Raw genomic sequence first — 27,755 nt, 5'->3', positions numbered from 1 at the left:
TAAAGAAAGAACACCATGATTTTTTTTTTTTCCACCAGTGCCCCCCCCCCCCCCCTGGCCGGCCCGCAGGTTGAGGACCACTGCTGTGATGTCACAGTGAAGAAGACACAAAGTGTTTTACAAACAAACAGCCGTATATAGTGAGATCGTAAATAAAGCCCAACGTCATGCTCCGTCGTAGGGCCGCGTCACGCTCCACAAATAGCAGATCTACAAGCCCAACGTCGGCTATTTCCGGTGCGAGACGCCGTCGTACGCCACGTATAACTCAGGCTTTTTTACAAAGTGCAGCAGAACAAACTTTTCCACCGACGTGAATGTACAGTTTATACCAAGAACATGAAGCCATATCACACCATAAGCACACAAACACACACAAACACACACACACACACACAGATACACACACACAGATACACAACCAGTCTCGTACCTCATCATTAAATACGCTTTTTTTTAAGTTAAGAATACAATTTTATCGATAAAAGTCGATAAAAAAATAAACCAAGTTCAGGACACCAAAACGTGCTCGGTAAAAAAAGAACAAGACGTCTCTAACATAGAGAGATGGATCAACACGACCCCGTGGAAAAAAACACACAAAACATTCAAAATACGTGTTGTTGAACGATTACGTCTAAAGATATGAAAACGAGTAGAATCCTTCATACGGGGCGTTGGGCCGCTTCACCAGTACGAGACAATAAAGTAGAGATCATGTTCTTCATACTAGCATATGGTTACTGTCGGGTGGAAACCTTGTATGTCCAAAACAGTCGATTTTCGGCAATTCAAATCCAAAATTGAAATCCCCAAAAAATAGCCGATCTACAAGCTCAACAGGGACGTGCACAGATAGACTCTAGGTGGTTCTAGAGCACCTGCCCTTTGCCCTCTTGACCAGAAGTGCCCTTTTGAAAAAAAACTTTTTTTTTTCTTCTTTTTTTCAGTTTACAGCAGGGGTCTTCAACAGGGGGTCCGGGACCCCTAGGGGGTCCTCAGAGTTACTACAGGGGGTCCGCCAATTCTTTATGTGATATGGTTTTTCTTTTTACCATAACCACTCGAAACCTAGCATCCCTTTTCTGAGGAGAACTTTAGCCAAAAATAGCAGATCTACAAGCTCACAACGCCTCGCGCTGCGAGGCGTTGTGGGCTTGTAGATCGGCTATTTTTGGCAAAGAGGTATAGGTGTAGAGGGAAAAAAGCAGACCAAGTAAACAAAAAATGATGATTTACTTGAGCATCTGCCCCTCAAAATGTCTGTGCACGCCACTGAAGCTCAAAGTGAATCGCATCGCAACGCGTTTTGAGCTTGTAGATCGGCGGTTAATTTACGGGGGAAAAAAAACATAATAAGTTGAAAAATAGAGATACAAGGTTTCGGCCTGACATCGACGATACGTACAAACGATGCATTTTAGACAAAGTGCCGTCTGTGGAAGAACCGGTTTGTTCCACCTCAGACCAGAGTGAAGAGGCCACGCCCACATCTCATCTCGTCTCAGTTCAGTTCTGATCCAGAATCAGCCATTATAGACCCTTTACCGTAGGGCTGGGAAATACATCCATGTTAGATTGATATGTAATATTGTCATGACAAAAAGTGTTGTCTTTTCCTGGTTTTAATTACTTACTTAGGCCTTATTTTATACTTTAAAACAGTGTTCCAAACAGTGGTCACAGACTCACAGGTCATATCAAGGTATTTGGTGAAAAGAATGATTGTGTCCATAACATATAACCCAGCCCTACCTTACTGGCTACATTATTTAAACTGCTGCTCTCTGAAGATACTTGTACTGACCCAGAGTCAGCCTGGACCAGGTTCACTTCAAACCCTGTTGGACCAGCCCACTGACCCAGGGTCAGCCTGGACCAGGTCCACTGCAAACCCTGTTGGACCAGTCCACTGACCCAGGGTCAGCCTGGACCAGGTCCACTTCCTGTTGGACCAGGCTGCAGTACTGACCCAGGGTCAGCCTGGACCAGGTCCACTGCAAACCCTGTTGGACCAGGCTGCAGTACTGACCCAGGGTCAGCCCTGTTGGACCAGGCTGCGGTAACAGAGGCTGATCCAGACTGACCCGGGGTCAGCCCTGTTGGACCAGCCTGCGGTAGAGAGGCTGATCCAGACTGACCCGGGGTCAGCCCTGTTGGACCAGCCTGCGGTAGTGAGGCATCACCATGCTCTCAGGCAGGTACAGGCCCATCTCCAGGGCCACCAGCACAGAGAATTCCAGAGGAATCAACTCCCGTCTGTTGATGCGGAACCGCTCCTCCAGCCTCTGTGTGATGAGAAGAAAACACACACATCTTTATGTTTAGGTATTATTATCCTTCTAAACCGGCAGCTCTCAAACTATGGGTCGCGACCCAAAGTGGGGTCGCGGTGAAGGTGCCGTTGGGGTCGCGCAGTGGCACCCAAAAAATATGACTCTTTTTAATCAAGAAACAGTAGGAAAAAGAAGAAAAAAAGGGGGGAAAAAGTGAGGTCGTCGCCATCAAACAAACTATTGGCTTGACTCCACACACACACACACACACACACACACACACACACACACACCAGGGTTCCTGCACCATTTGGAAAGTCAAATTTAAGACTTTTTAAGACCTTTTTAAGACCTCAACAAATGTAATTTAAGACCCAAATAAATGTCACAACAATGTCTTCCTATTGAAATTGGCTAATGGGAGTGCGGGCCAGCGGGTGGTAAAACTTCTATTAACCCATTAAGACCGGGAACGCATCTGTGTGCAGCGCCGGTTCTAGGCTGATCAGCGCTCTAGGCGAGATTCCTCTGATGCGCGCATGCGGGGGCAAAGTGCGCGCGCAAACTTTTCCGGGTTTTGGGCGGATTATGATACGTTTTTGGCTACTTTATTTCGGTTTTAGGGTTAGGTTAGGGTTATGTTACTTAATTCTGATTTTACCGATTTATTATCATTATTTTTTCCCGTCTCTCAAAACTGCCGCTCTAAGCAGCCGCCTAGGTCGCCTGTATGGACACACCGGCCCTGTCTGTGTGTCATTGTAAGATTTCTTTGGCTATTATAAAATAGCAGATATACAACCTCATAGCGCCGTGCTGTGAGCTAGTAGATCTGCCATTTTTGAATAATCGTGAAAAAGTTTGCAAATCTTTGAATATATATATTTTTAAAGCGAACATCTTTAACTCTGTTACAACTTCTGGGGGTCCCTGGAACTAAACATTTTGAGATGGGGCCCACGGCCAAATACATAATTTTTGATAACCACTGATAGCAACATAAGGTTTTTCAAAACACTGTTAGGATTTAGAACACATGTAGAATCCCCCAGAAGCAAAGATTTGAGTTTAAAAATATATATACTGTATATACATATTCAAAGACCCACGATTTTTCCAAAAAATAGATCTACAAGCTCATAGAGCGGTTATGGGCATACAGTATATATATTTTGTTTATCAAAGGCTGTGAGTGTGTTGTTTACTGTATAAGCCTATTAGAGATTGATTCTCGTCTTATCTCTGGCTGGTGATATAAAATAAACATCACCCTTTTTAAAATAGACATTTGTATTTTTCTAGATCAGGCCTTTAAAAATCAATAAAATGAGTGTGTCTCAAGCATTAGGTTGCTTGTGTGTGTGTGTGTGTGTGTGTGTGTGTGTCCTACACCAGTGGTTTTCAAACTTTTTCATGTCAAGGACCCCCAAATTCACACTTATTAGCCCGCAGACCCCCATTTGAAAAGATAAGCCAAGGACCTCCATATAAGAGAAGATGTTTACGACTCTAGCAGTGATTCTCAACTATTTTAACTTCAAGGACCCCCAGTTTGACATGCATTAGACTACGGACCCCTAATGGCATTTATAGCACTGGGACCCCAATTTATATTGTACAATGGTTCCATTTGTACACTAGAGCAGGGGTCTTCAACAGGGGGTCCGGGACCCCTAGGGGATCCTCAGAGTTACTACAGGGGGTCCGCCAAATCCCCTGCACTAGAGTTACAGACCCATAAGGGTCCATTTGGTTCCTAACTATCTATAATTTAGCTGGGGACCCCCTGGAACTTCCTGGGGGTCCACTTTGAGAATCACTGCACTGTGTGTGTGTGTGTGTGTGTGTGTGTGTGTGTGTGTGTGTGTGTGTGTGTACAACAGCATCCAAGTTGATTTACTTCTGATCAGTCAAACATTTTTCCTATCACTTGAAACTCTGTTGCCTGATGACAGCTGAGGGGAAAGCGTTCCTCGTTTCGATTCCAAATTGTAACCGGTGACATCCGTTCGTTGTTAGCACGTAGCACTCGTTAGCATGCTCTGTAGCAACAAGTACTGCCAAACAGCACTCAACTACTGCCATCTTTGTGAAACAAAACGGTCGCAGAGGCTATGCTTTTGCCCAATGCCCACTTAGATGGGCTTCTGAGCTTACACAGACACCTGGAGCAAATGAATTAACGAGCAACATCCAGCAGAGCAGACGGCCGGGCAAACGAGACATGCTCATCAGCTACAGCTGGGTGAATGAGAGACGGAGTGAAACAGGGGAGGGCGGGGCTATTGCCTATGGAATAACACAGTGCGCGCGTCTCTCTCAAAATCTCTCAACTCAATGGGAGAGAGATGGAGCTTACCGATACATCTTTATGGAAAACTGAACACTAGAATACGCACAGATGTTTATGGCTTTCATTTTCCCATGAGCCTTAAAAACATCAACTTCAAATTTAATACCTACGGTCAAATTTAAGACAAATTAAGACCTTAAATTCCCGATATTTTTTTTAAGACTTTTTAAGACTTTTTAAGGACCCGCGGGAACCCTGCACACACACACACACACAGCTCCGCCTCCAACAGCGACCCAGAATAAGCAGGAGCAACAAGACAACACACAAGCCCCTTGCTGAGGCACACAGAGTGATTTAGCTCTGTTCATAAACCATTTAGTTATATGAGCGGGCGGCTTAAAAGAGACATTTTGGCTGTCCGAGAGCGAGAGGGTACATGGATGGGACCACGGATCCATTTGGTACCATCTGTACCCTCGCGGAGTTAGTTTTAGACTAAATATCATAAGATTATAGTCGACTAAATCTACAGTTGATTTAGTCGACTATAATGTATTGTGGCGGTGCCTTGATGGCGTCGTAATGGCTGATTTTACACTTGGTTGCATGCTGAAAATAGCAGATCTACAAGCTCACAACAGCGCTGCGACGCGTTACAAGTAAAAGATCTGTGTTCAAAATGTTACTTGAGTAAAAGTACAAAAGTATCGGCATCAAAATATACTTAAAGTACCAAAAGTAAAAGTACTAAAATGTTTGAAAATAGCCTAGGTATAAAATACGGCTGAAGTGGCTAATGTATGTTTTATGATAAAATCATTTATATCTGCAAAGTAACTAATTAAAGTTTACAAATAATTGTAGTTGAGTGAAAGTCCAATATTTTCCTCAGAGATGTAGTGGAGTAGAAGTGAAAGTATCGAAAATCTGAAACACTCCACTAAAGTAAAAAAAATCCTCAGTATTGTACTCAAGTACAGTACTTGAGTAAATGTACTTGGTTACTTTAACACCCACTGGGTGACGGGCCTACATACTCACGTCTATGAGCTGCTTGACCTCGTTCTTGCGCAGGTCGCTGCTGATCTTGGCGGCCAGCAGGACGCACGCCGCACACACCAGCTTCCTGTTGTTCTTGTTGAGCCGGCCCTGCAGAACCAGCTTCTCAAAGTACACGAAGGCCATGGCGATGGTGACGGGCTGGAGGCCGCCCTCCTCACTCAGCGCACGCATCTCTCTCTTCAGGCTGATGATGACGACACAGTGGTGGGAAAAGATAAAACATGTTTTTCTTTAAGTAAAAGTATCAATATCAGTCTGACGTCATTTACACATCCTACCTGGTTCGCGGTTTTCCACCCCGTTCTGAATCCCCATAGACGTGTTTAATATCACGTCAAATAAGAACTGTGTTCCAAAAATAAACAAATGATCCTGGCGGTTTGACTCTTATGGATATGAAGCATCAACTGACGGTGAGAAAACATTAATGTTACTTCCACCGAATTAGTAAAATTTTCGCCAGAAACAGACTGTATCAAATACGAGTGACTGACTATCATAAACGATACAGAGCCTCCTCCCTGACAATATCGCCGAGACAGTTTGTTTATTTTTGGACCACAGTTCTTATATGAGACGATTCTAAGTTGACCCAATGTTATTCTCCATAGAGAAATTACTTTACGAACCAGGGGATGAACGAGTGACGTCAGGACTTCTGTACTCTATTGAAATGTTTTCAAATGTGTAAAATAATCTTAAAAATAACCGATCTACAAGCTCACAATGCGTCGCGATGCGACGCATTGTGAGCTTGTAGATCGGTTATTTTTAAAATGGCCGAAATGTAAATAGGGCCGACGTGTGTTTTGTAATTAGAATCAAAATCTATAAGGTAACTAAAGTTTTCAAATAATTGTAGTGGAGTAAAAGTACAATATTTGCCTCTGAGATGTAGTAGAGTAGAAGTAAAAGTACAGAAAATTGGAAATACTCTACTATAGTAAAAAAAAGACCTTGAGTACATGTACTTAAGTTACTTTCCACCAGTGGTAGGCTTGTGTTGCAGCCCTGCTAGAAGGACCTCTCTCTCTCTGTACCTTCTGATCTTGCTGAGTGTCAGCTTGATGTGAGGGAACTTCTCTCTGAAGGTCTGGTTCATGTGCTTCTTCAGGTCGGACGGCTTCACATATTCAATAACAGTCGTCTGACAGGACACACACACACACACACAAACACACAAACAGACATTAAAGCATGCACATACACAGTGTTAACAACCATTAAGACCGGGAACGCATCTGTGCCATTTGAACATTTCTTTGGGTTATTCAAAAATAGCAATTATACAACAGGTAGTTCCGACCAAGCAATCTGATTGGTTGAAATAGCTATCTAGCCGTGCTTCAAACCAGCATGATAGCACGGGCCTAATCACATTAATAAATCACTCCGCACTGCAGTCCGCACCTGATTAGACCATATATGGCACAGCTGTGCTGTGACGTCACGCTGTCCCACGGTGGGAAAACAAACAGACGAAAACAAACAGCACGGCGAAAATAGCCGATCTACACGTTCACAACACTTCGCCATCGCAAGGCGTTGTCAGCTTGTAGATCAGTTATTTTTGCCACGTGACACGGTCGTACGACGGAGCATATAGCCTACTGGAATTCATTCCACTGCGCAAGCATTGATATCTCAGCTGTGTTGATGAGACGGTGCCTCAGAGCGCTGCAACAGGGACTATTTAATGTCAAATAAACTCTTCTCTTTACAGGGAAACGGATAATAGCGAAACATTTATACTATGAATTGCCCCACAATATGAATACATTTGGATGTGTTTTTTTTTTGTTCTTTATTTACCCAGGGTAGTAGCTGAGCACAAGTGCTCATTTTCAGCAACACCCTGCACATAGAAACACACAGACAGACAGACACATTAAAACCTGGGAGCTGACTAGTACAACCACAGTCTTATACTGTTGGCCACTACGCAGCTCCACTGGAGCAGTTGGGGTTCAGTGCCTTGCTCAAGGGCACTTCAGTGGTGTTGGGGAAGTGGTGAATATTCACTTCCCCACCCAGATTTTTCCTGCCGGTCCGGGGATTCGAACCGGCAACCTTCCGGCAACGAGGGCGCTCCTCTAACCTTTAGGCCACCACTGCCCCCTTGTTGGTAACTGTTGTATAATCGCAATATTACACTCGAGGGTGTGCTTTACCTACATTATTCAGTGATGCTCGCGGAACTCGGCTTCGCCTCGTTCCTGACCGCATCACTGTCGTGCCAATAATGACGGTAAAGCACACCCTCTCGTGTAATATTGCTTAAATATACAAGCTCATAGCGGGGCACTTACTGTATGAGCTTGTAGTAGGGCTTTCACCAACTAGTCGACTAGTATAATCACTAGTCGACCGGGTTGGTACTAGTCGAATAGTTGATGACATTCTTTTTTTTTAACTATTACTATTATTATTTCCTCCTGCCTTTATTCTGATCAAAAGGCGGTCAAAAGTATGCCCAATAATAGCCTATTATTGGGCAATAACCGCCTATTATTGGGCAATAACCGCCTTTTGAGGATCCTTGGATGCTGTGCTGCTGTGCCAGAAGCGCTTCCGGCCTAAAAATAAAGTCAGGAGGATAATAATAATAATAATAATAGTGATGGCATTAAAACAATGGGTAAACATCGACTAGTCGACTACCACTGGGTAGTACCGGGATAGAGAAGAACCAGTGGTTCTAGGCTAGAACCACCGGGGATGCAATTACGTTAAACTTGTAGCATATATTTTGGCTAAATGCTTATGGGCAGGTGGTACAAATACATGGACCACGGGTCCATTTGGTTCCATCTGTACCCTCGCAGAGTTTTCGATTGCGGGGGGTGATGGGGTCGCCATAAGAATTCCCTCATAATATGGGGTTGTGGTATAACAAAGTTTGAGAACCCCTGGTAGAGCTACAGCACATTAAAACCACAAGGTGATTCAGTGTGCTTTACACAGAACAACAAGCAAAGGAAGCAAGGAAGGAAGGAAGGCAACACGATTATAAAACGACATTAGGATACAATAAAACAAAGGAAGTAAAAAATATACATACATACAAATACAATTACAGTGCAGAAGAGAAAGAACAATAACCCAATCAAAAGCCAGCGGTGAACAGAAAGGTCTTTAGTTGTGATTTAAAATAAATAAGAGTGGCAGCAGATCTACAATTTTCTGGGAGTTTGTTCCACATAATGTGGTGCATGAAAAACTAAATGTAACAGTCCCTATTCTGGGGAAACAGCCGATCTACAAGCTCACAACGTGTCGTGTAGGGGCTGTCTCCACACATTGGTAGCTGACTAAATAGTCATAGGAGTGTGTTGTTTGCAGCATGCGGTCATACAGACAGGTCGGTGACGACTGAACATTCTAATGTTGATTCAATAATGATGACTAACTGTCTACTGACAGTTATAGACTGGATTACAAGAAATGCGCATGGAAGCATAACAAATGACTTATTAACCATTTCAAACCGGGATCGCAATCTCTGTCATTTTTTAGATTTCTTTGGGCTATTCAAAAATAGCAGATATACAAGTTCACAGAGTGAGCTTGTAGATCTGCTACTTTTGAAAAAGCGTGAAAATGTGTGCAAATCTTTGAATATATATATCATTTTTTTTAAAGCGGAAAAAAAAGGGATTCTACAAATGTCTTCTAAAACAGTTTTCTAAAAAAAACGTATGTTGCTATAATATCAGTGGTGCTCAAACTATTTTCATGTCAAGGACCCCCAAAAGCACATGTATTTGGTCGCGGACCACCATCTCAAAATGTTTTGTTCCAGGGGCCCCCAGAAGCAAAGATTTGAGTAAAAAAAGGTCCCTTTGAAAAATATATATGTTAAATTATTTGCACAAAAAAAGATTTTTCCAAAATAGCAGATCTACAAGCTCATAGCGCGGCACTCGGTGTCGCGCTATGAGCTTGTATATCTGCTATTTTTGAATAGCCAAAGTATAAAATATTGATAAAGTGGTTACACAGATTGCTCGGGGGATAAATTGAATCTTGATCTGAAAAAAACGGTGTCAGATCCTGATAAGTGTAAATCAGGCATAACTCCATTTCCAATCCCTAAACCAAACATATGAATGTTTAATCCTAAACCTAACACCAACCTGAATCTTTTTCTAATCGTAAACGTATCTCTAAAACATTTTTTTTTTACCGTAAAACCACAATTTTTCTTGTGAGGACCAGGAAAAAAACAAACTCCTTTAGTATTACATGGAGCCATGGTGTCAAGGTCAAAGTCATATTTATAGCCTGTCTCTGTGGTTGGTCCGGGTCCATAAATTACTTTGTTCTGACAATAAGAGCTGAAAATAACTCTGGGCAGAGGTCCCAGTCTGAGGGTGTTAAACAGAGATATGACTGTTCCTCTAGAGCAGTGCTTCTCAAACTATTTCGTGCCAAGGACCCCCAAAGTGATACATATTTGGCCGCGGACCCCCATCTGAAAATGTTTTGTGCCAGGGACCCCCAGAAGAGAAGATTTGTGTTAAACAAAATGAAGGCTGGGACTCGATTAAAAAAATTATAATCTAATTAATTAGAGGCTTTGCAATTAATGAATCTAAATTAATTGTATGTTTATTCGCATATTAATATTTCACCTGAGAAGTCATTTCTTTTCAGTTAAAACAGATGTTGGTATATGAGTGAATCAATGAGTTTAAGCTACAAAATATAGTCGTTTTTTTTGTATCAATGTGGTTCTAAACAGACCAACAGATCAGTGCAAGTTTTACCATAAAGTGCAGCAATTTTAGGAATATATTCAGAGATTCAGGAAGACTATATGAATTCAAGGACCTTCTGTAAACTCAAGCACAAGTAAAAAAAACAATACTTTCAAGTACATTCCAGATCACTGGAAACCCTGACCATTAGAGAAATAAAAATAATGTCTTGATAGACCTTAGACCTTATTGTCTAATATCCTGCATGAACAAACCAGACTAACCAAAACTAAACTCTCTGTTGTTTCAAAGGCCATAACACTACCAACTATTTAGTTAGTCCATATTGATTTAAAAATAAAAATAAGATTCAGTCCAACTCTCCCTCATTATCCTTGGCCAACATAATAAACAGATTCATGGTGCAGCGCTACGATCGGTACGTCTGAAACTCGTCCAGTGAGAAGCTTCTGTGGTGCAAAAACTAAGTGCGATTAAAATGCGTTAATTGTTTTTTATTGATTAATCGATATTAATCAGTTAAAGTCCCAGCCCTACATTTAAAAAATAAGCTTGTACAGTGTGTACATCTGTGAGCTTGTACATCTGCTTTTTTTGAACAGCCAACGTATAAATTGATGATATTATAGCAACATACAAGTCTTTGCTTCTGGGGGGTCCCTGGAACAACATATTTTGAGATGGGGGTCCACACACACATACATGTAACTTTTGTTGTTTGGTTGCTATATCGGTGGTGCTCAAACTGTTTCATGTCAAAATTATATGTATTTGGCCACGGACCCCCATCTCAAAATATGTTGTTCCAGGGACCCCTAGAAGCAAAAATGTGAGTTAAAAATGTTTACTTAAAAAATATATATATATTCAAAGATTTGTAAAAATGATAACAAAAAAAAAGCAGATCTACAAGCAGAGTGCCGCGCTATGAGCTTGTATATCTGCTATTTTTTGAATAGCCAAAGAAAAAGAACACAGAAGCGTTCCCTGGATTGAACAGGTCTTAGTGGTTAAAGTACATTCAGAACCACGTTATAGACGGTGACCACTCACCACATAGGAGGCAAATATCAGAACTCTCTTGTGTCTCCCACACGGCCACTGGGGGTCGCTCAAGAGGTTCGGGTCGTAATCTGCAGCGTCTTCTATACCTGTCAATCAATCAACCAAGACAGCAAACTACCATCAACTGGAGCGTGGATTCTGTCAGGAAGCAACTGTTACTTTGAGGGAAATAGAAACAACAATCTGTTGTTCCATTGGATTCAATGTAGTTATTATGTTCAACCTATCTTCATATAATTGGTCCTTACTAATGCTCATGATAAAATGGTAATAAAGTCTGTGTCTCATAGGACAGTGGTTCTCAAACTCTTTCATGTCAAGGACCCCCTAATTGACACTTATTACCCCGCGGACCCCCATTTGAAAAGATAAGCCAGGGACCCCAATAAGAGAAGGTTTTTTTTTACGGCTCTCTAGCAGTGACTCTCAAACATTTTAATTTCAAGGACCCCCCAGTTTGGCATGCATTAGGCTACGGACCCCCATTTAATGGCATTTATACCTCTGGGACCCCAATTCATATTGTAAAACCAATGTTAATGTAACTCTGAGAGTGTACAAATGGAACCAAATGGACCCGTTAGGGTCCATTTGGTTCCTGTCCATCATTTAGCTGGGGACCCCCTGGAACCCCCTCAAGTACCCCTGGGGGTCCCCGGACCCCACTTTGAGAACCAATCTCATAGGAGGGCTGTGGACAGTAGATTCGTATCAACGGGAGAACAATGTCTTCCATTACAGCATGCTGACTTTCCAGGAATAGAAAGCCTGCAGTTTCTGGATTCTCCCCATCGATGATGTCACTGGCGCGTGCTTCAGAATCCCACCGCACTCTATCCGGATGCCGCGCCCCCTTGAACCCAAACCCCCCCCCGCGCGCGGCTAAGGATAGAGTGCGGTGGGATTCTGAAGCACGGGTCACTGGTAGGCAGGTTTCACAGAGTGAGTAGACAGAAATGGTGCCATATTAAAATGAGCATTAATGAGGACCAATTATATAAAGATAAATATAAAAATAAGGCATTTCATTGATTCAGTATTCATAAAACCTAGAAACACACTTAAAGGGGAATTTTGGACCACGGTTTTCTTAACTTTTCTATGATGTTATGATATCCTAGGATGAATGGTACCGTAGAACAAGAACAAAATGACAAAAGTCATATTCTACCAGGTGCTCTGTGTGTGTATGTGTGTGCGTGTGCGTGTGTGATTGTTTTCATAGACCTGATTACTTGTTCGGATTGCTTGTTTTTGCGACGGTAAACGCTAATAATGTTTTTTATATAAGTGGTGGCAACATTTTTAGACACCACACGGGTCTTCCCAACAATAGCGAAGATTGAAGTCAGTGTGAACATGGCCAAATAATAACTTAATAGCCAAACTATGTCTAATGAAGCACACTAGCATTTAGGTTAACTCTGTTCCCTAAGGCAGCAGTGCATCTTGCACTGTCTGCAACTCAACTGTTGCAGTGTGAATGAGGGGAGCGGAGGGCGGTTACTGCGCAGGACGGGCCGTCTCCCCATTGGCTTAAAGGAGTGAAGGACAGCCAATGATGAATAGGTGTCGACTAGGTGTCGACTAAGAGTCGAATGATGATGATTAGTCTGACTGTCTGTAGACTCAGTCGCTCTTCAAGCACCTAGTAAAAATGTCAAAACTCCATCACAGGTCCGCCACAGCTTAAAACGTGCACCAATAGGCCTTGCGCTAGATCGCGTATTTTGATAGCTTTTTTTTGAGAGAGAGAGATCTGTTCATAGTGACAGAACACTATACAACCAAAAAACAAAAAAAGTTAAGGCCCGCTAGACGAGATTGAGATCTCGAGATTTCAATCTAGTCTAGCCAGACCTTTTTGTTTTTTTGGTTGCATAGTGATGGAGTTATGACATGTTTCTACTGTACCATTCATCCTAAGATATCATAACATCATAGAAAAGGTAAGAAAACCGTGGTCCAACATTCCCCTTTAATTGTAACTTGTATTATTATTATAGGCCGGACATCTTACTCTGCTCCTGCATCACGTTGCTGCTGTTGATGCGGGCTGCGGGGGTGAAGCTGCCCCCCCCTCCTCTCTGGCCGTTGTTGGCGCGGTAGCGCGGCTGCGGGGTGTGGGCGGGGCAGGCGTCCAGCGCAGAGAGGCTCCGCCCCCTGACCAGAGCGTTGGTGGGGTACAGGAACGGGGCGTAAGACACCGTCTGGACAGAACCACAACACAACATTAAAGACTGAGTTATAATGCATCTGTGTCATTTTAACATTTTAACCACTTTAACCATTATTTTATACTTTGGCTATTCAAATATAGCAGAGCCACAAGCTCATAGCGCTACATAGCAGATCTACAAGCTCATAGCGCGATGGCATGGCTACGAGCATGGCTACGAGCCGCGCTAATTTTGGGGGCCCTTGACATGAAAAAAGTCTCAGTTTGAGAACCACCGATATTATGGCAACATGAAACATGAAAAAGTCTTTCAGAAAACTGTTAGGATTCAGAAGACATTTGTAGAATCCCACAGAAGCAAAGATTTGAGTTAAAAATGTTTAAATATATATATATATATATATATATATATATATATATATATATATATATATATATATATATATATATATATATATATATATATATAATATATATATATTTTTTTTTTTTTTTTTTTTTTTTAGATTTTTTCGAAAATAGCAGATCTACCAGAGTGTAGAAAAGAGAGTAATGACACGCTTTGATCTCGCTGCAAAGCGGCCTCCTATGGGCTATAGTTCCAAACATTGGAACTATGTCATTGAGATAGACAGAGCACTTCCGCATTCCATTCTTACAATGGGAGTCGACGCTAGTGTCAGAACTCTCTTTATGGCTCTGAGATCTACAAGCTCATAAAATGATGATTAATGATTAAAACTATCCCAACAGGGGTTTAAGTAGTTCAAATAAAGTTCAGCTTGTACGTATGTGTATTTTATATTGACTTCGTTGTATAATTAAAAATGTAATGTTCTTTTCATAATATTGAAGTTTATTATTTGTTTTCTTACAAGCTAAATGTTATGAAATGAAAACTTAAATCAAATCTAAGTTAGTCACGTTGACTTCAAGATTTTATTTTTATTTTACACAAAATATCTGTGCAATAACAATCGTTGTAGACCAGTGGTTCTCAAAGTGAGTTCCAGGGACTCTCGGGGTTCCAAATGGACCCTTACAGGTCTCTAACTCTGACAGTGTACCAATGCGTACATGTGTACACTCTTAGAGTTATGGGGTCCTTGAAGTTAAAAAGAATTGAGAACCACCGGTCTAGGACTCTCCGAAAATTAGGCTTTTTTTTACACTTGGATGCATGCTGAAAATAGCAGATCTACAAGCTCACAACGCGTCGCGCTGCGACGCGTTGTGAGCTTGTAGATCTGCTATTTTCAGAGCGCAACACCTGAGTGCAACCAAACATAAAATGACTTGTCTTTTAGTTCTACTGGATCTCTTCTCCACTAGATCCCTCACTGACATTTTAGTCTAGTTTTTATTTGTTGACGAAATAGTCAATATATTTAGTCTTAGTTTTAGTCATCATAGCTTAGTCTTTATTTAGATTGTATTTAATATGACATTGTGAATGGTGAATGCTTACCTTGCCATTATAGGCCCCCAGCTCCACCCCCTCCAGAGCAGGCAGGAGGTCAGGGGTCACCACCGATGACAGCCGCTGTCTCTGAGTGTCCATCCTCACATCACTGAGGACACACACACACACACACACACACACACACACACACACACACACACACACACACACAGATGTTAGGACCTTCTAAAAGAACACACACATACACTCACACACAGAAACACATACACAACACACACACTCTACCATTCATGACAGTGGTGGTCCAGTGGTTCTCAAAGCTTTTTCAAGTCAAGGACGCCCACATTAATACATATTTTGGCCGCAGAGCAGCGGGAGATTTTGTGCCGACACAAGATTTGTGTTGGGAAAATGAATCAAAAATATTCCAACATTTTCAAAAGCTGTTTGGAAAATAGCAGATATACAAGCTCACGTTGCGTTGCGTCGTGTTGTAGATCGGCTATTTTCAAATAGCTAATGTAAACTGCACACAAAAAGTTCGGAAACTTAGCTTTGTCGATTATTTCTCCCCTTTAATAATCCCAATTGGTATTGTGTTTTATATCGTGTTTTATCGTTGATTAGTCACCTTTACAACGAGGTACAGCTTGTAAGGATCGGGTGTTCGTGGAATGACGTGTGGGTAGTGTCCCCCACAAAAATGTGCCAAAATACCCCAATATGCTTCTGTTGGTAATCGCTCTGGTTTTGAGCGACCTGCCAGGTGTCAGTCACAGGTGTGTGACTGACACCTGGCACATGAGCATGGGTTCTGAAACTTTGTTGAGTTTGTGTATTTTGGCAAATTCTTTGGAACACTATCCACACGTTTAGCTGTGTTGCTCATTCCACAAACGCCCGATCCTTACAAGCTGTACCTCGTTGTAAAGGTGAATAATCAACGATAAAAATGATATAAAACAGAATACCAATTGGTATTATTAAAGGGGAGAAATAATCGACCGAAGTCAAGTTTCCGCACTTTCTGTGGGCAGTTTATAAAGAAATTAAAGTGGTTAAACTGATGTTGATGCCATGTTAAGACATTTTGCTGGTGAACCCCTTGAACCCCGGACCACACTTTGAGAACCACTGTGTGACGCACACAGACACTGGGGTGAGGGGGCTCTTCGGTCAGGACGGACGGACGGACGGACGGCGCTGTGTACCTGAGGCTGACAGAACTGTGTCCGTACGGCATCACTGAGAAAGCAGCACATAGAGACCGCTTGGCACAAATCAGCATGATCCTACGGACACACACACACACACACACACACACACACATATACACATGCTCACATTAGGGCTGGTAACTTTCCTCAGAAAAAAAGTTGTTTTTTATTATTTTTTGTATGTTTATTTGACAGGGACAATACAAAAACACAATGTATCAAGTGCTCGGCTCCAATAAAACATATTTTGTTTGTTTTTATAACTTGATACATTGTTTTTTTGTATTGTCTCTGTCAAATAAACATTAATTCATTTTCATATTCGAATATACTTATTCTCCCCATATTAGAGGAATATTCGAAATTCGAATATTAATTTACCAGCCCTAACTCACATACATGTAGGGCCGTCACAATCATGACACTTTTTGCTGACGATTAATTGTGATGTATTGGTGTTTTTGGCAATTGATTGAAAATACATGATGAATAAAAATGACTTTTAGGCTTCGTTAACAAAACCTGCACAGGGCAGATATAGGACACATACACTTACACAAAGAAATGACTGACAATGACTGATACAAATAATCAAAATAAATAATGTACGAAGTCCATATTTAATGATGTATTTATTAAGTTGAACGTTAAAATAGAAGACAAGCTCAGTGCACATTGCATTGAGACATGTTGAGAGTTTGTGGATCTTCTATTTCCGCAAATGTTTTTAAATGTTAGAAAATATGAGAAACGCTCAACATATTCATTTATGCAGATGAATGTGTAAAGAAATATGATTATGCAAAAATAATTGTGATTACCCCCAAATAATTGTGACAGGCCTACAAGACAAAACACTCACAGTCAGTCCTAAGGCAACAACTACTGCACCGCACTACCAACCACACTGTTCATTTAACCACCTCACTACCAACCACACTGTTCATTTAACCACCTCACTACCAACCACACTGTTCATTTAACCACCTCACTACCAACCACACTGTTCATTTAACCACCTCACTACCAACCACACTGTTCATTTAACCACCTCACTACCAACCACACACTCTCCCTCTGCCAGCCTGGGGAGAGCCCAGAACTGAGCTCATGCTTCCTTCAATGCATGAGGAGCTAGCAGGCCGCTGCTTATCACCTGACAGGGATGGGTTTCCCCGGTAGGACGTAGCGGGTGGAAGGAACACGTTATTCCAACCAGTTCCTTTCCCCTCCATCAGGCGCCCCGGCTGACCAGGGGGAGGCGGTATAGAGACCAGGATTACTGCATGTTTTTGTGAGGGTACTAACCCATTGAGACCTGAAGCCAATTCTACATGTCTCCTAAATCTCAACAGTATTCTGAAAAACCTATGTTTCTATATCAGTGGTGCTCAATCTTTTTCATGTCAAGGACCCCAAAAATTATATGTATTTGGACGCAGACCCCCATCAAAATATTTTGTCCCAGGGACCCCCCAGAAGCAAAAATTTTAGTTAAAAACGGTTCGCTTTAAAAATATATATATTCAAAGATTTGCACACATTTTCACGACTATGAGCTTGTATATCTGCTATTTTTGAATAGCCCAAAGTGTAAAATAATGCTTTCTTAGCTCAAATCAAAAAATGACACAGTTCCAGGTCTTAATGGGTTAACTACCCTAGGAGACACGGGGAGAACATGCAAACTCCACACAGAAAGACCCTTTCACCAACCCCACCTAGGGTATGGGCACTGATGACGCAGAGGAGAGGACACGCCCACAGCGCCCACAGCGTCCCCGGCGGGAATCAAACCCAGGACCTTCTAGCACACACAGCTTTTCTGTCACAAATGAACCCTTCTACAAAAAGAAAACTGCCACAAGAAGTTCATAAATGGAACATGCAACCATAATACTACATAATCCTCTCACTGACCAACGACCTGGTTGAGACAGTCAGGCTGAAAAAAGGCTTGAGTTCATGACAGCTCGTTAACGATCGTCATCGATATAGATCAGAATGGAGCGAGGTGTTAATGTCAGACAGATCAGCTGCTATCGCTGAACGTTAGCCCCAGAATAGAGACGCTAGGGTTCAGGCGGCTATACTCTATAATGAGAGAGTGTAAAAATGGACGCTGAATATGGAGGTAAATGAATGGAGGCTTAAATTAACACAGGGTTTTGCTGTGCACACACAAAGTGCTATCTCTGAGTCTGGAGCATTCAGCATCAATATTGGCACAGTGAAACACAGTGAAACACAGTGAAACACAGTGAGACACAGTGAAACACAGTGAGACACAGTGAGACACAGTGGTTACATGCATGTGAAAGAAGCGCTGGTTGTGAAATCAGGGCAAAAAAACAACAGAGACATTCAGTGGAGCTCTCCTCTGCTCTGCTCTCCTCTCCTCTGCTCTGCTCTGCCAACACGCACCAACAAACTGGTCAAACTTCAACTTCATGTGTCACATGACATACCGGTGTAAAAGAGAGGGTGAAATAACTTTCTGTTATCAAGGCTGCCACGAATAGCAGGTTAGAAGATATTGAGAAGAGAGGATCATATCATGGGGCGGCCATAGCTGAGTGGTTAGTGAGCCCGCCTAGAGAGCCAGAGGCCCTGGTTGCCCCAGGTTCGATGCCAGGCCAGGTCAGCATATGTGTCGATGAAATGAAATTTGTCCCTGAGCAAGACTCTTAACCCCTAATTGCTCACAGGTTCTCATTGGAAACAAGACCGCAAGGACTTTCATGAACGACCTGTTAAAAGGAATTATCCTTATCCTTATCAAAACAACACAAAACAATGTCAAATAAACCTCAGTCTCTTGTGCAAGTCCAGTAAAGCCTGGTTATTAGTCATGTTGCACATTGTGCTGCCGACGTGCCATCAGCTTGTATGTAGATCGGCTATTTTAGATGCAAAGACAGACACCGGCCGGCACACAACCAAAGAACAGGATTAACCCATTAAAACAGATAACGCATCTGTGTCATTTTAGATTTTAGTCATATTTCATAGTTTGGCTGTTCAAAAATAGCAGTTATATTATATAAGCTTGTAGCAGATCTGCTATTTTTCAACTCTTTGAATATAGGCTATATACATTTTTAGCTCAAATGTTTACTCCTGGGAGGAAGGGGTAGGAACAAAATATTTTGAGATGGGAGGGGGTCTGCGGCCAAATACATTTAATTTTGGGGATCCTTGACATGCTAAGGTTTTGTTCCAGGGACCCCCAGAAGCAAAGATTTGAGATAAAAATGTTGTTTAAATAAATATATATTCAAATATTTGCACAAATTGTCACAATAAAAAAAAGAAGCAGATCTACAAGCTCTTATATCTTGAGCTTGTAGATCTGCTATTTTTGAATAGCCAAAGTATTTTAAAATAATGGTTAAAGTGGTTACACAGATGTGTTCCCGGTCTTAATGGGTTAAGAGAGACAACAACAACTTCAGATGTGGTTCAATCAAATGCAATTCTCTGTTGTTGTGACGCAAACCAGCAGAGACATGTTGTAACACCACAGCCTCGTCACAGAACAGTCAACAGCATACAGCCAGCAGGCTGATCTCTGTGTAAACATACTAGACACATCAGACAGACAGACAGACAGACAGACAGACAGACAGACAGACAGACAGACAGACAGGATCTCCTATCGTCGCTGTCGGGCACAAAAAAACGCTTATGTTCATATTTTAACCCATTCAATCCTGGAAGGCATCTACAAATGTCCTCTAAATCCTAACAGATTTCTGAGAAAACGTATGTTGCTATAATATCAGTGGTTCTCAAACTTTTTCACGTCAAGGACCACCCAAACTGATATGTATTTGGCTGCGGACCCCCCATCTCAAAATGTTTAGCTCCAGGGACCCCCCAGAAGAATGGATTTGAGTTACAAACGTTCGCTTTAAAAAATATACATATAATCAAAGATTTGCAAAAATCTTCATGATTTTTCAAAAAATATCAGATCTACAAGCTGTAGAGTAGTATGAAATAATGGTTATAGCTAAAATCTAAAATGACACAGATGCGTTTCCTGTATTGAATGGGTTAACTTTAAAAAAATGTTATGTCCTGCTTGATCATATACAGTGTCACACAAAAGCAGCAAAAATAGCTGATCTACAAGCTCGGTGTTTTGAGCCCAAAACACCCTGGGGATAAATGATTAGATCAAATTGCTGTCCCGCCTGAACATGTGTTTTGTGTTTACTAAAGAGCTGGAGAGACCTCGGCTAATAAGAATAAACACTCTGTAAGCAATTATTACTATCACAATATAGAGCTAATACGAGCTTGTAGATCTGCTATGTTTGAAAAATCATGAGTGCAAATCTTTGAATATGTATATTTTTAAAGCGAATTTTTTTAACTCAAATCTTTGCTTCTGGGGGGTCCCTGGAACAACATATTTTGATGGGGGTCCGTGGCCAAATACATATAATTGTGGGGGTCCTTGACATGAAAACGTTTGAGCACCACTGATATAGAAACATACGTTTTTCAGAAAACTGTTGAGACATTTGTAGAATCGGCTTCAGGTCTTAGTGGGTCACGTACGTGTATCAACAATATGACTGTAACCTCATCTATGAATATGAATGAGCCTGTAAGTATGTTTGTGTCTCTTTGGAATTCGGCTCTTGTGTCAGAACCCAGAAAATGCACGTTGGCAGCTTTAAATAGAAAGTGAAACACAAGGCTGTGGTTTAACTTTGGATTGCTAAATGATCGTCTTGCACACGCATACTTCATAGTTCCAGAGTAGAGCCCAGTCAGTCAACACATGATCCTTCAGGCCAGCACGCACATGACCACGCATACCGTCTGATCTCAGATCAGCCAAACCAGTCAGGAACTAGCGACTCACACACATTTGACTTAACCCATTAAGACCTGAGGCCGATTCTCCAAAATATCTTCTAAATCCCAAGAGTATTCTGAAAAAACGTATGTTTCTATATCAGTGGTTCTCAAACTTTTTCATGTGAAAGACCCCCAAAATGATATGTATTTGGCCACGGGCCCCCATCTGAAATATGTTGTGCCAGGGACCTCCCATGCAAGATGTGTTTTGTTAAAAAGTTTCAAAAATAGTCCAAAGTTTGCACAATAGCCGATCTACAAGCGCGTAGTTCGGCTGGGGACCCCCTGGGGGTCCCCGAACTTCACTTTGAGAATCACTGATTTAAGAGAATAAATACATAAATCTATCTTTGTAACCCAACATATAAGTCTAACACACGCATATCATAATAAGTGACCTTACTGTAGGCTTCTAACCAAAAAAAAAACCTAAACAAAAAACTAGTTCTATGTGTGAGTAATACTTTTGTTCCGTTTCATTTAAAGGAGAGATCCAGACCAAAATACATGTGGATTATATCTGCCTATAATCAGTCACCAACATACCTGATGTACTTGACTTGTTTTCATATTTCATAGAAGCCTCTGTGCTCCATTCTGCAGACCCTTCCCACGGCTAGAATGGAGCCTAGAGCATAAAGCTAATTCGGCTATTTTCGTCGCTCCAAAAAAAGAATTATCCCCACGAATGGTCTCCATGTAGTATATCCTGGCGCTCACACATGCACTGTTTGTCACTCATGAGCTGCCGTTCCTACAGAACGCCTCCGATGCGTGAACTCTCGCGTCTCGTGAGATTTCACGTTGAGCGCTCCCCCTCGCCTCATAATAAGTGACAAACAGTGTATGTGTGAGTGCCAGGACACTACATGGAGACCATTCATCAAAAAAAAGGGGGAAAAAAGTTTGGAGCAACGAAAATTAGCTTTATGCTTTAGGTCAGGGGTCTTCAACGTTTTCAGGCCAAGGACCCCCCCTAGCTGAGAGAGAGATGGAGCAGGGACCCCCACTACATATTGTATGAAATTGCGTTTCAGATTAAACTTTTTTTGTTTACTTGGTCTGCCCTTTTTTCCCCCTCTACACATATACCTCTTTGCCAAAAATAGTCGATCTGCAAGCTCACAACGCCTCGCAGCGCGAGGCGTTGTGAGCTTGTAGATCGGCTATCTTTGGGCTAAAGTTCTCCTCAGAAAAAGGGATGCTAGGGTTCAAGTGGTTAATGTAAAAGAGGAAATCATATCCCACAAAGATTTGGCGGACCCCCTGAAGTAACTCTGAGGACCCCCTCGGGGTCCCGGACCCCCTGTTGAAGACCCCTGCTCTAGGCTCCATTCATAGCTGTGGGAGGGGTCTGCAGAATGGAGAACAGGGGCTTCTATGAAAAAAAACGTCAAGTGCATCAGGTTGGTATGTTGGTGACTGATTATAGACAGATACAATCCACATGTATTTTGGTCTGGATCTCTGGATCTCTCCTTTAACCATCACCAAACTGTCAGGGTGGGTTTCCAGGCTGCACGTCACTCTGGGGGCTTTTGTTTCCCTCCAGTGATTGATTTGTCTCCAAGGGTGATTAAATTAAACAGCTGCAGCCGCCGCAGGAGGGTGCAGGAGGGTGCAGGAGGGTGCAGGAGGGTGCAGGGGAGCAGGAGGGTGCAGGAGGGTGCAGGTTTTTTTTTATTTTTGTTGGCTATTGGATAATAGCAGATCTACAAGCTCATAGCTCTATGAGAGATCTGCAATTTTAGAAAAAACGTAAACATGTGTGCAAATATTTGAATATATACAGGGGGGATTTTTTTTAACTGAAATCTTTGCTTCTGGGGGATTCTAAAATGTCTTCTAAATCCTAACAGTTAAAAAAAATGCTATAATACTAATATATATGTATTCAAAGATTTGCACACTTTTTCACGATTTTTCAAAAAAATAGCAGATCTACAAGCTCATAGCACAGTGCCGAGCTTGTATATCTGCCAAAAGACATGTAAAAAATGACACGGCTGCGTTCCCTGTCTTAATGGATTAAGCAGATTACTGCGTCCAAGAAGGATGGAAGGATACTTGGAAATTCAAGGCCCGTTTCCAAGTCCATAACAAAGATGCTATATATTGTCTGTCTGTCTGTCTGTCTGTCTCCACCTACTCCTCCCTGTTCAACACCCCCTGCTGACAGGCGCCGTCCCAGACTGTTGGTTGGACGGTAGGACAAAGATTGCCCGCCCAGCTTTTTGTTGTTTTTTTGTGGTTAATAAATAAGATTCAGACTGTCTGTCTGTCTGTCTGTCTGTCTGTCTGTCTGTAAGCTTGCTCACTACTCTTGATGCTTCTGTGTGACGCTGTAGTATGATCAAGTAGGGCATTCATTTAGGAAAAACTGGAAATGTTTAGAATACGGAGATAGGAGGTTCCAGTGTGAGTTCAGAATGTGTCCGTCTTTCAATCCATTCACTGACCTGCATCCCCTGGTGTCGTACTGTTTCATGGTCTTGATGAAATGCACCTTCTTGGCCGCTTTGGGTCCAGGAGAGCCGGACACGTTCCTCGATCTGAGTGGAACAACCAGAGAGACAGAATGTGAACAAACGAACACTTCATTAAAACATCAAAGGGCTTTTCTTCACAGGCTCTGGGTTGTTGTTGCAGGTCCAGTCTGTGACGAAACACGTTTAGAAATCCACTTACATCATCATGTGTGGAGTTACACGTCAGATCAAAACTATATGATGCAAGAGGAACAAAGTTTAAAAAAGGTGCAGGAAGTGTTTTTCTTTTGTTAAAATAAGTGTGAAATAGTTCTGTAGTGTAATGTTCAGTCTCCCTCCTGTCTATCCAGCTCTTTGGTAAACAGAAAAAGATTTTTTAGAAAGGGATGCCAATTTTGCCCAATCAGGAGAGATAACTAGAAGGATACAAGTGAAATAAAGACATTACAAATGAGCAGACAAAACCGAAGCCGGAAAACTATCAAATTGAAACTGATAAATTAGTTCCTGATTGAATGAAAAATAGCGACCCACCTGAAAATATATTTTCTGTTTATTAAAGAGCTGGAGAGACATGGAGACTCCTGTTACTGAACAAACACTATATAGCAATGATTACTATCACAAGATAGATCTATTTAACACTGTTACTGAACAACTCTATAGCAATGATTACTATCACAATATAGAGCTATTTAACACTGTTACTGAACAAACACTCTATAGCAATGCAATGAGTACAATCACAATATAGAGCTATTTAACACTGTTACTGAAAAAACACTAGCAATGATTACTAGCTGAGCTTTAACCTTTTCACACAAAAAAATAAACCTTTGTTTTAACAAAAAATATAATATCACTTACAACACCCACATTCATAGCCTTGGATCAAGACTATCATAGATATATTTAATCAATTCTGACATTTGCATGATATCTATGATACGAAAGTAAAAGCAGGCATGCAAACAGCCTCGAGGTGAAAAAGGTGACAACATGTTGTTTTCTTTCGGGTCAGGTGTAACACAATTGCCCTATTTGGGTTCAAAAAGGTGACTGTAGCTGAAAAGTGACACTTTTGCACGCCTGAAAAGTCAATCTCGATAAAATACTTCTAGTCTTGATCCAAGGCTACCTCATTCATAACAATAAATCCCGGATTGGAGCTTTAAATTAACAAATACGAGCTTCAACTACCTGATGATTTCACACCTATTCCGGAAGTAAACAAAGCTTTCAGTACAATGGAGGAATAAAGGCTCCGACATTAAAACACGAACATGATAAAACATTAATTTAAACACGATAAAAACATTAATTTAAACATTAACAACATTAGCCGTAGAATACGACTCTCGTAGATGTATTTTATGATTTCTACAAGAGTCGTAGGGAACATCCCGCATGGACAACTGGACTTCAGCTCCTAGCCCGTACGGGCTCCAAACATGTACAAATGCAAAAAAGAAAGTGCTTACCTCATTGCCCCAAATGTTAACTCATTCTACGGCGTAGTGGTGCAATATAATAATCCATATTTGTTCAATAAAGAAGTGTTGTAATCCCGTCTGTCTCCCCCCCGCGTTTACTTCTTGTTTACATTTTTTTGTAATTCGGGATGCGCTTCGTCACTACCGCCCATTGTGAATTTCCGACAGAATCGGCCACAGACGGGATTAAAACACTTCTTTGTTGAAGAATATGGATTATTACATTGCACTACTACGCCGTAGAATGAGTTAACATTTGGGGCAATGAGATAAGCACCTTTCTTTTATGCATTTGTACATGTTTGGAGCCCATACGGGCTAGGAGCTGAAAGTCCAGCTCTCCATGGGAGATGTTCCCTACGACTCTCGAAAATGTCACAATCATAAAATACGTCTAGGAGAGTCGCATTCTACGGCTACGTTTAGACATGAATAACATGGTAAAAACATCCATACCTCTGGGGCATGGAGGCGGCGGATGCGGAGGTGACACCGCCGGGCAGGGGGCTGAACACGGACGGGGACCTGGCCAGGGGTCCGCCGGCCAGCAGGGGTCCGCCGGGGGACAGAGGGCTGTCCGGGGGGAGCATGGCGTCCTCCAGAAACACCTCGCTGTCGTTGCCCCGCAGCCCGACGACGCTCCACCGGTGTCCCGGCACTGGGGGGGACATGATGACCACCGAGGAGGGACGGAGAGCCACGGGGCTCAACACCACGGCCGAGGAGGAGGACGAGGAGGACGTGGAGGTGGTGGTGGTCTGAGGAAGAGCGGGAGGAGGAGGAGCAGGAGGAGGAGAAGAAGGAAGAAGAGCAGCGCTGCTCCCGGCGGTCACGACGCCGCCGGCGGCGGCCGTCACCTGGGGGAGAGGGAGCGCCGAGCCCCGGTGGTGTAGCAGCAGCTCCGGGGTGGAGGTGGACGTGGTGGTGGAGGTGGAGGTGGTTGGGGGCTCCGTGTGGTCATTGTTGCCGCGGTACAGAGGCCGTCCGTCCAGGGAGATGTTGTTGAGGAACAGCAGAGCCGCTTGCCGGCGCCTGGAGGTGGTGGTGGAGTCCTTGGCGGCTTTCTTCTTGTCTTTGTGCGGGGCTTTGAGAGCCGCGCTGCCGCCGCCGCCGCCGCCGCTGCCGCTGCTGCTGCCGCTGAGACCCAGACCGCACGTAGCGGCGGCCATGCTAGGAATGAATCCTCCACACAGGCGAGAGCCCGAGAGCCGGTGCCAGGACGACAGACACACCCACAACGGTGCTGATTGGACGGGAGGGCGGCCGGTCCCCACCCACAGCGGAGCTCATTTGATGGGAGGCTGCCGGCCACGCCCACAAACGACGACGATTGGTCGAGGGTCTCGTTATTTATTTTTTTAAGAGGCAGATTTATGGAACAAAGAAAAACTGTTTTACATGTCCGGTCTACAGCGGATACGGAAATAGTGCGTATTATGACCGAAAGGGTGCATCCACACATGAGAAACAGCACATGGCCAAGGATGACCATTTTGTGATCCACAATAGCCATGTTTATTTACCTATAATAATAATAATAATAATAATAATAATAATAATAATAATAATAATAATAATAATAATAATAATAATAACAGTAATAGTAATAATAATAATAATAATAATAATAATAACTAGAAAAAGTGCTCCTCGGAGCACAACTCTCCGCTGTTGGGAATGTTGGGAATGTTCTATCTGTATAAGTGTCCTATCCGTCCTGTCTGTATAAGTGTCCTATCCCTCCTGTCTGTATAAGTGTCCTATCCGTCCTGTCTATGTAAGTGTCCTATCCGTCCTGTCTGTGTAAGTGTCCTATCCGTCCTGTCTGTGTAAGTGTCCTATCCAATTGTTACAGTATCCGCCATTTCTCAACCATTTCGTGATTGTTCCTGTCTTACCTCACTCTTACCAGACTTGTGTTGGGAATGTTGGGAATGTTCTAATTCTTATGTTCTAACTGTCCTATCCATCCTGTCTGTATAAGTGTCCGATCCGTCCTGTCTGTATAAGTGTCCTATCCGTCTGTATAAGTGTCCTATCCGTCTTGTCTGTATAAGTGTCCTATTCGTCCTGTCTATGTAAGTGTCCTATCCCTCCTGTCTGTGTAAGTGTCCTATCCCTCCTGTCTGTATAAGTGTCCTATCCGTCCTGTCTGTATACTGTAAGCGTCCCATCCGTCCTGTCTGTATACTGTAAGGGTCCTATCCGTCCTGTCTGTGTAAGTGTCATATCCCTCCTGTCTATGTAAGTGTCCTATCCGTCCTGTCTGTGTAAGTGTTCTATCCGTCCTGTCTGTATAAGTGTCCTATCCGTCCTGTCTGTATAAGTGTCCTATCCGTCCTGTCTGTATAAGTGTCCTATCCGTCCTGTCTGTGTACTGTAAGTGTCCTATCCGTCTGTGTAAGTGTCATATCCCTCCTGTCTATATAAGTGTCCTATCTGTCCTATCTGCCAATTATGTATCAGCCATGCAGCCATTTCGTGATGGTTCCTGTCTTACCTCACTTTGACGGTGGCAAAGACACCGTCAAAGTGACGCCATGTATTTATACAGTATTTCACCGTATTGTCACGTGTCACGTGAGGCTTGACCAATCGGTGTGTCATATTTAGAAAGTGAAAACAAAACTCTCCTGCGGAGAGTAATAATACTAGTAAT

At 42.5% G+C, this 27,755-nt stretch overlaps 1 protein-coding gene across 1 annotated transcript; it reads right to left on the bottom strand.

Annotated features, from left to right (window-relative positions):
• Positions 1–70: 70 nt before the first annotated feature.
• Positions 71–26,265, bottom strand: LOC311054304 (CDK5 and ABL1 enzyme substrate 2-like; the record flags this gene model as incomplete). Its single annotated transcript, XM_084070178.1, has 9 exons — positions 71–2,288; positions 5,614–5,818; positions 6,675–6,781; positions 11,409–11,506; positions 13,441–13,630; positions 15,068–15,170; positions 16,234–16,314; positions 23,574–23,666; positions 25,553–26,265. The coding sequence occupies 9 exons, from the start codon at positions 26,263–26,265 to the stop codon at positions 2,148–2,150; spliced, it is 1,731 nt and encodes a 576-aa protein (XP_083926304.1). The 3' UTR covers positions 71–2,147.
• Between the last annotated feature and the right edge of the window lie 1,490 nt (positions 26,266–27,755).

Source organism: Gymnoscopelus microlampas (assembly GCF_963454915.1).
Source record: "Gymnoscopelus microlampas genome assembly, chromosome: 10".
NCBI classification, from domain to species: domain Eukaryota; kingdom Metazoa; phylum Chordata; class Actinopteri; order Myctophiformes; family Myctophidae; genus Gymnoscopelus; species Gymnoscopelus microlampas.
The sequence above is the reverse complement of the archived record's forward strand: the minus strand, read 5'-3'. Positions and strand labels throughout refer to the sequence as shown.